Source organism: Triturus cristatus, chromosome 4_2 (assembly GCF_964204655.1).
Source record: "Triturus cristatus chromosome 4_2, aTriCri1.1, whole genome shotgun sequence".
Classification (NCBI taxonomy): domain Eukaryota; kingdom Metazoa; phylum Chordata; class Amphibia; order Caudata; family Salamandridae; genus Triturus; species Triturus cristatus.
The window spans coordinates 173,682,878-173,690,929 of record NC_140586.1 but is presented as its reverse complement, the minus strand read 5'-3'; the positions used below and the strand labels follow the sequence as shown (position 1 = coordinate 173,690,929).

The window sequence follows — 8,052 nt, the reverse complement described above, 5'->3', positions numbered from 1 at the left end:
TAGCGTGAATGTTGGTGGTGTGAGCTTGCAGGGAGTAGCGTGAATGTTGGTGGCTTACGCTTGCAGGGAGTAGCGTGAATGTTGGTGGATTTGCGCCAGCAGGGAGTAGAGTGAATGTTGGTGGTGTGAGCTTGCAGGGAGTAGCGTGAATGTTGGTGGCTTGCGCTTGCAGGGAGTAGCGTGAATGTTGGTGGTGTGAGCTTGCAGGGAGTAGCGTGAATGTTGGTGGCTTACGCTTGCAGGGAGTAGCGTGAATGTTGGTGGATTTGCGCTAGCAGGGAGTGGAGTGAATGTTGGTGGTGTATGCTTGCAGGGAGTAGCGTGAATGTTGGTGGTGTGAGCTTGCAGGGAGTAGCGTGAATGTTGGTGGCTTGCGCTTGCAGGGAGTAGCGTGAATATTGGTGGATTTGCGCTAGCAGGGAGTGGAGTGAATGTTGGTGGCGTGCGCTTGTAGAGACCGGAGTGTATGTTGTCAGTGGTGTGTGTGCGCTTGCAGGGAGCGGCTTGCGGCTGATCCCACACCCCGCCTTGCTGTGTCTGTGGTTGGTTGCGTCAGGGTGGGAGGGTCACATGCTACCGCCGCCGCCGCCGCCTCTTAAGGGGAAGTTTACTGCAAAGGAGGAGGCGGCGAGCACAAGAGGGAGGGGGAGAGAGGAGCAGCGGAGTTTAGCGCACACTGAGGCAGAAGGAGAGCCGAGTTCGTAGTCGCAACCAGAGGAGAGGCCTGACTAAAAGAGAGGTACGAGGGGAGGTGCGGTGCCGAGGCCAACTTTTCTCTAGAGTCCTGGGTCGAGATTAAAGTGGGATGCACTAGCAGTGGTAGTGGTGGGGAGTGGTAGGGACAGCGGGTGCTGGTTAAAGTAGAGTCCTCTGTCACAGGAGAGGTTGGTCTGAGTGAGTGGGGGGGGTTTTGAATTTTAGGGCGAGCCCCCTCCACTCTCTCGGAAATCTAGTGGAAAGTGGTGTAAGGGGGATAAGTGGCGGAGTGTAACCATGCGAGCCTAAAGGGGAGACGTGGGGGGGCTGATGTGGGGGTGGGCAGGTTGACGCCTGGCCAGGAAGAGACTCGCCTGTAAAAACAGGCGAGTGTGACGCGCAGGAGGGAGGCAGCTTTGAAGGCGACGACTGTTAAGAGCAGCCGAGGAGAGAGGGGTGTGTGGAGCACAGAGTCGGAAAGTTTCGGGGGGGGGGGGGAACCTTTAAAAGGGGGAGCTAGAGAACGGGGCCTGGGGAGGGCAGGGTGTGATCCAGGGAGAGCACGGGCAGGACCGCGCTTGGTGTAATTGGGAAGGGAAGGCAGGTATGGAGCGCACGCTGCGTGGAGGCTAGGCGGGAGCTCAAGGACGGGCGAGCTGGGGAGGGGAGTGTGTGTGTGGGGAGGGGGTAGAGAAGGGCGGCGTATTTGGGAACCAGGAGGTGTGGGTGGGGGAGGGCAATACCTTCTGTAAGGGGGAGAGCTTCTTGTCTCTGGGCCCCCGCTCTCAAATGTGCCCGAGCCTGACGTGCTTTACAGGTTTTCGGGAGTGTCACACCCCCACCACCCTTTTACAGAAATGTATATTGTATACATTATTTTTTTTTTGGGGGGGGGCAAGCAAGGGGAGGCTCCGTGTGTCCCTCCTTCACGCCTGAAATATTTCCTTGCCTGTTCTTTATCAGCCCTCAAGGTGTGCTGTTGCTTGGCTGTGTGGTGGTGTCACGGGGCGGCTTTAAATCTACTTATTTTTTCCTCTTCTTTCTATGAATGTTTTTCTTACAGGGGCGAAAGAAGGACCGAAAATGGCCGTTTCCGGGGGCATGAAGTGCGTCAAATACTTAGTCTTCATCTTTAACTTCTTGTTTTGGGTGAGTTTAATTGTGTTTAGCAAAATTGGGTGTCCGAAAGGTGGTGTGTGAAACTGTAGGGTGTCGGTCTGTGCAGGTGCGAAGGGGTCGTCCGTCTGTGTGACCATGGCAAAGATCGGTTTGAACCTGGGATGTTCCATTCCCCCCCCCCCCCCCCCCCCCCCCCCCCGGAAGGTCCCAAATACCATTTTTGGGTGCCAAACTCGTGATTAATACGAAGATTCGTTTGTCGCGACCTTGTGCCTAGCAAATTGTGCATGCTATTTACATTGACGCTACTGGTATATAACGTAAAAGTGACCGAAATACTAGAGAATGTGAAGTGAAATTAACGTGACTATTCTGGTTAACGTCATGTGAAAGCAATTGCCGATTGGCCAGGAAATGTTGTAGGAAGTCTGGGGGTTTTTTTTTTTTTTCGTTTCGAGTAGGTCTGGGTTCATTGACGACCAAGCAGTGAAATCCATATCGGTTTCAAGATGTCCAAAATGAATCTGTATGATTTGCATATAATAAATTAGAGACCGGTTTGTTGGTCATACCGACTGCACCCTAATCCCAAACCCACTGCCAAGTCATCCTGGGATTTTCTGTGCCCAGGGAAAGTACCCTGGAAAGAGGCCCTCTTTTCCCGACTAAGGATTTTGGAGTGGTTTGGAATAGCGTAGCCTCGCCCCTGGAGTGAGTCAGCCTGACTCCAAAATGAAGTAGGGGATTCCTCCTTTTCCGGAAGTCGTCTCTGAAAGCTCACTTCCCGGCATACGGGACATTGCACAATTTTTGGGCTTGAGGAAAATGTTTCCATTTTCTTCCAACCTTTCTGGCCCTTCGAAACCACTGACAATGCGTGTATCCAGGAAAGTTTTGTGAGTTTCAAGTTTTCACATCCTGCCTTCCCAGGAACCTTGTGTAGTATTGTATTGGGGTTGCCAACCCCACTTCTCGACCCTCTTTCGCCCTGGGAGTTAAAGTTGTCTTGACTATTTCGATTAACTTCTCCTCCTTTCCACTGGTCATGACTAATATATTACTATTTTTTTTGTAAAATACTACTTTCTTAAGTACGCTGTCTTCTGATAAAGTTGCACATATCAAGGGTGCAGTTCCTCCCCCCTTCTCCCTTTCACAGTTTCATCAACCGGGGGGAAAAAACAAAGGATCTGTGAGGTGGGCTGGTACTGTCGTAGTAAATGTACCCAGAATATGTTGGAACACTTATTGGCAAAACCAATGGGGCTGGTTATAACCGACATTTTGTCATCTTTGTTTTGTCATGATTTTTATCAAACCTAATTTTTGAGGTACTGCCGGACACTGGTTAAAGGCAATTTTTTTTAGTATTTTTCTCTTTGGACCCCCAAGCCCGCTCTGCTATGTAGCAGTCCCTGAAGTGAAGGGACCTACTCTGTCAAAGTGTAGAATGCCATTCTACTCGGGAAAGGGAATTGTTTTCCCAACATTAGTGTTTAATGTACGTAAAAGTAACCTCTTCCCATTGACGGTGTCTGGTGTGTCCCATGCATGGATGGGAGTGCCAATGAGATTTAGTTTTTGAGGTGGATACCTGATGTGGAAAAAGTGACGGAGCCCTTAGCCAAATTGCCCCGAATAACCACAAAGGGCTCTGAACTAAGGGGTGGAAAGCCCCAGCAGTTAAGGGGTTAAAATGAAGCACCATTACTCGTATCACCGTAAGTGTTGCTCTCTAAAGGATACCCTTAGGCACTTATTGATTCTGCAGATGTGGTGTGGAGGTAAAGGCCCCGACTGACAGTCCAGGATTGCAGCTAACTGCTTCTGCATTCCATAGGCGTAGACCGGCCCTGCTTTCTATCCTTAAATGTGTTTAGAGTTGGATGTAGGGACAGCTGTAAGTACTTAACAAACTCAACGTCCTTTTTATAACTTTTTTTTTTTCTCCTGAAATTGCCCTCCTTGCGAGCGTAGCAAGATCTGGTATGAGTCGGAAGCCATCCTTGGTTTGATGGACCCAGTACACGGCGAAGGGGCCTTACCCATGGTCCGCTGCATAACCTAAATTGGCTACTTCTATGAAGCACCAGCTGTCATGGTGCATTGAGGTGTGATGCCACCGCACCAGAGCCTTAGGAAGAACTCTTTTTAGGAGTTTAAGTGCATTCCTCAACCCGATACTAGGGTGCGGTACTGACGCATTTTAAAGTATTCTACTTAAATCGCTAAAAGAATGACTTCCCCCAACAAATCTAAGCATTTTAGATATATGCAACTCATTTAAAAGGGAGAAAAATGAAGTCCTAGAACTGTTGAACTCGACAATCCAAGTAAATGCCACTCTGCACTCCATGTACACCCAGGTGCTCTGTAAGTGTGCAGGTTTTTTTATGCTCATTGTATACCTTGCTAGTTTTATGGTTTTGCCTGTAAGCCGCGCAGATGTGATGTGCCAGCCAGGGAAGCTGTGAAAGAACAGCAGTGATGCATGCCTGTTGTGCAAACAACCTGTCTGGCAACAGACTGTAAATCCCTCTGGGAGGAGGAAGTGTAGAACAGAATTTCCCAGTATCTGATCTGGTGAGCACCAGGGTTTCACTGAGCCGGTTTTCTCAACCTAAGCCAGCAGGGTTGATTCTTACAGGATTATTGGCGATGTGTATTGAAGTGCTTTCTAGTCCTATGTGGTGGTGACGCGTGCTCTCCCTGCATGCGAAGCAAGCTCCACCATGCGGTGTGGTTGCAAGTGCTATGGGTTGTTCTGAGCCTGTGGGGTGCTGTTTAGGTAGAGTGCAGCGCACATGTGCTGCTCTAGGAGATGACCTTTAGAAATTGGTCTGCTCTTCTCCACACACTCGTGCATGTGGCGCCTTGCGGGGGCCATCTGTTTGGAATTAGCGTGGCTGCGCACGCTTTCCCTTCCACTACCTGTCTCACCCTCTCTTCCTTGTCAACTTGTTTTGAGTATTTTGACCGGGCTCCCTTCTATACTAGACTATCTGGTAGACTGTCTTTGTGAGTGTCTGAACTTTTCTGGTAACTTTTGGTCAGCTCTTTTCCCGTTCGCAAATAGACGGTCGGCTGGTCTGACTCCTTCGGGTCATGTTTGATCTATTTTGACCGGATTGCCATCTTCACATCTACCCCATTCATGTCGACTGCCCGGGGGCGGGTCTGCTCTTTGAGCCATTGGTCGCCACTGCATGAGTCACCTGCACCTGTCTGATGTCTAGTTTGGTCGTCCTGATCTCGGCATCAACCCTCTTTACCTCGCGTTCCCTAAAACTTCTCAATTACGCAGGCGGGCCCATACCATTATCATGGGCAGGCAGCAGTGTTAAAAAAAACAAAACCATCCCGGCTCTTTTTCACGTTTGGGTGGCCAGGGGTCTGCTGTCCGCACCGTTGTCCGTCACAGTGGATGGGAAGTATGGGTATGTTTCATGGTGTCAGAGGAAGATACCCGCGGACGAGTCGAAAGTAGCCGTGAAGGTGGGAGGTCACGGCAGGACCAGCTCGAGCTATGCATCTTAAGTGGATGAGCCTGATTCCTGTAAGTGCAACCGCGAGTTAGAGTGCGGCGCCCTCCAGCACTCACCATCATGTTGGAAACCGTCGCCACGCGGCTGCAAGACAAATCTTCGGGGGGGGGGGGGGATGCTGACGTCCACACTTGAAGCCCACGTGTCCGGTGCTGCGATGATTGATCTTTACATGCTGGCCCTTCAGCGATCCCTTGCCAGGCCCCCAGAACATCTTCTACCACCCAGCTTTTGCAGCCTCGTGCCCAGACTTCATCCTTAGGTCTGGTTGTAACCTGCGCACATCTTTCTTTGCAAACAAAAGTTACACGTTTATGCTGTTCACATAGTGTTCTTAACCTCCAAGTACATGACAGGTCCTTGGGACGTTTATAGTCTTCGTGCTTGTATGTTCTGCAACGAAACTAGCATTGGCATAACCAATAGGTCTCGCTTTTGGGACCTTATAAGTATTTAGTTACGCAGCACAATAACCTTGGTGCAACAACATCAACCGTTGCATGGCTAAACACTTATAAGGTCCCAAAGGCGAGATATTGGCTATGCCAATGCTTATTGGTTTTGCGTGAGTGACTAGAGGCACATTTGTCTTGGGGTGCAGCGTTTAATAGTGTTCGTGCGTACAAATGTGAGGTGGAGACGCAGTTTAAATTGAGTTGGCTCGCTTGTACTTTTAAAGCATCAAGGCTATATATAGTATGCTGGGCCCACCCGAAAGTAAACCAACCACTGGGGGCTTTTAAGCTACTGGGGTTATAGGTTATCTAGGTTAGGGCAGGTGGGGTATACTGGGATGTGCGTACCAAGACGGACGGCTGCATCGCGTCAACCAGGCTAGAGGGGTGCTGTGATCTCACCTCCAAGGGATGGTGATCACAAAAGGTGGAATAATGCGCTTGTGAAACTCCAAAAGGCAGGAACGCTTGTAAAAGGGTGGCTGAAATAAGATTTGTCAGCGGGAAGGGAGGCTTGTGCTAGTAAGGCCTGTACTGTGCCCATTGCTGTGCCAGCACATCCAAGTGAGTAAAGTGTTGGAGTAATCCAGGTTGGCAGCCTGCGCACATACACCATTGGTAAAAGCCCAGACATTGCCTACTCCTGCAGAGTCTAAGAAGCCTCAGTTTTTGTGCAGGGCTTTGCACCCTAAGCCCTTCTGAAGCTCTCAAAGGTGGAAACACGTCAGTGTGGTAAATCATAGCATGGTTGTGGCCTGACTGGCACATGCTGGTGAGACGTGAAACATTTGGTGGGTTGCTGCCTGCCTGAACAATACTGAGAAGGCATTCCCTTTCTATTTTCACTTTGTCTAGTTGCATCAATAGGCAGTCTCCTGCCCTTATAGCATTTCCTTTCAGCTTCTACTTTCCCTAATGGGGAAATAACATTTGTTTAAAAAAAAAAAAAAAGGAACTTGCCTAGCTAGTACAGCAGCATGAGGTCTGGCGTGGCATCTTTTCACGTGATAAAATGCTTCTGGCTGATCTAACGGGATCACCCTGACCGCCGCTAATATAAACACAGTAGCTATGTTGTGTAAAAAAAGACCACTAAACTCCTTGTAAGCCCACAAGCTTCGTCCTGTGGTATCTCTGGACATTTGTGCCTATTCTCCTATTGCGACAAGTGTTGTCTCCATGGTTGTACCTTTTTATGACCTGTACTATTCCTGGTCATTGGAGGACATTGCACTGCGGACTAGGCTCTCGCCTCAGACTTGGTAAGTAATGATTGCCGAAACTAAATTGCTGAAATTTGTGTCTGCAGGGTGAAAAAGCCTCCGTATCCGCTGAAAACACAACAGGCGATCAGTTGAAAATTAAAAGCGACAATAGATATGCACGCAATGACCCGGTCTGTGCTGGCCACTTTACAAACTAAAAAATACCGTTTGGCTCCTGGATTCATAAGTCGCACCTCTGAGCAGAGCCTGTTGTATTATATTTTTAAGTTCAGTAGAATGCCTTCCTGTCGTGTTTAGTGTACAGAGATGAAGTTGGGTATTTTAAGGTGATACTAGGAAGGTGGAACGGATATAGTAGTTTGAATTTTATATGAAGGTTCAGTGTTTTGAAAACGCTGAGACACTGAGGTCAATGGACGCATTTTTTGTTTGGGGGGTGGAGAGATAGCAGAGCTGTGTAAATAAAACTAATACAAGTACTAATACTAGAACGCAAGCATTGAAAATGCAATAGGTCTCGCCTTTAGGTTAAAGCCATCTGTATTGCTGATGGTATTGTATAGCAAAGCAAATGGCTTTAACCTAATTTCCTGTGCGCCGTGCCACGGGCTGGCCCCCTCTGGTGAGGGTTTAAGCTGCCTGCCGGGGACAGCCCTTCGTAAAACTTAGAGCACGAGCGCGCTGATTGGCCGGGCTCAGAACGCTTCGTGAGGCTGAGAGGAGGGCGAGCGGCGTCAGTAAACGGATTGAATGGGAGGGGCACACGGGTGCAGATGTACAAAAATGGCTGCTCTCAGCCATTCACAAAGGTAAACATGCACGCATACAGACAAAAAATTAAAGTAACCCAAGATGGTGTCAGGCTGTGCACATGTGTTTTTTGTCCATATGCATGCATGTTTTGTGAATAGCAAGAGCAGCCATCTTTGTATATCTCCACATGCGTGCATTCAGCTTTGGCTGAGTCGATTGCAAAAGGTTCTCTCCATGGCGAGAGCAGGGCATGCGCTG

At 49.2% G+C, this 8,052-nt stretch overlaps 1 protein-coding gene across 2 annotated transcripts in view; it reads left to right on the top strand.

Moving 5' to 3' along the window:
• The first annotated feature begins 673 nt into the window (after positions 1-673).
• Positions 674-8,052, top strand: part of CD63 (CD63 molecule) — a 56,916-nt gene continuing 49,537 nt past the window's right edge. For both annotated transcript variants that reach the window (XR_014960560.1, XM_085600999.1), the window contains exons 1-2: positions 674-739; positions 1,760-1,845. Coding sequence is in view for 1 of the 2 variants with exons in the window: in XM_085600999.1 (XP_085457125.1) it covers positions 1,780-1,845 (66 nt within the window). In the remaining variant the exon portion in view is untranslated. The remainder of the gene's footprint in view (positions 740-1,759; positions 1,846-8,052) is intronic.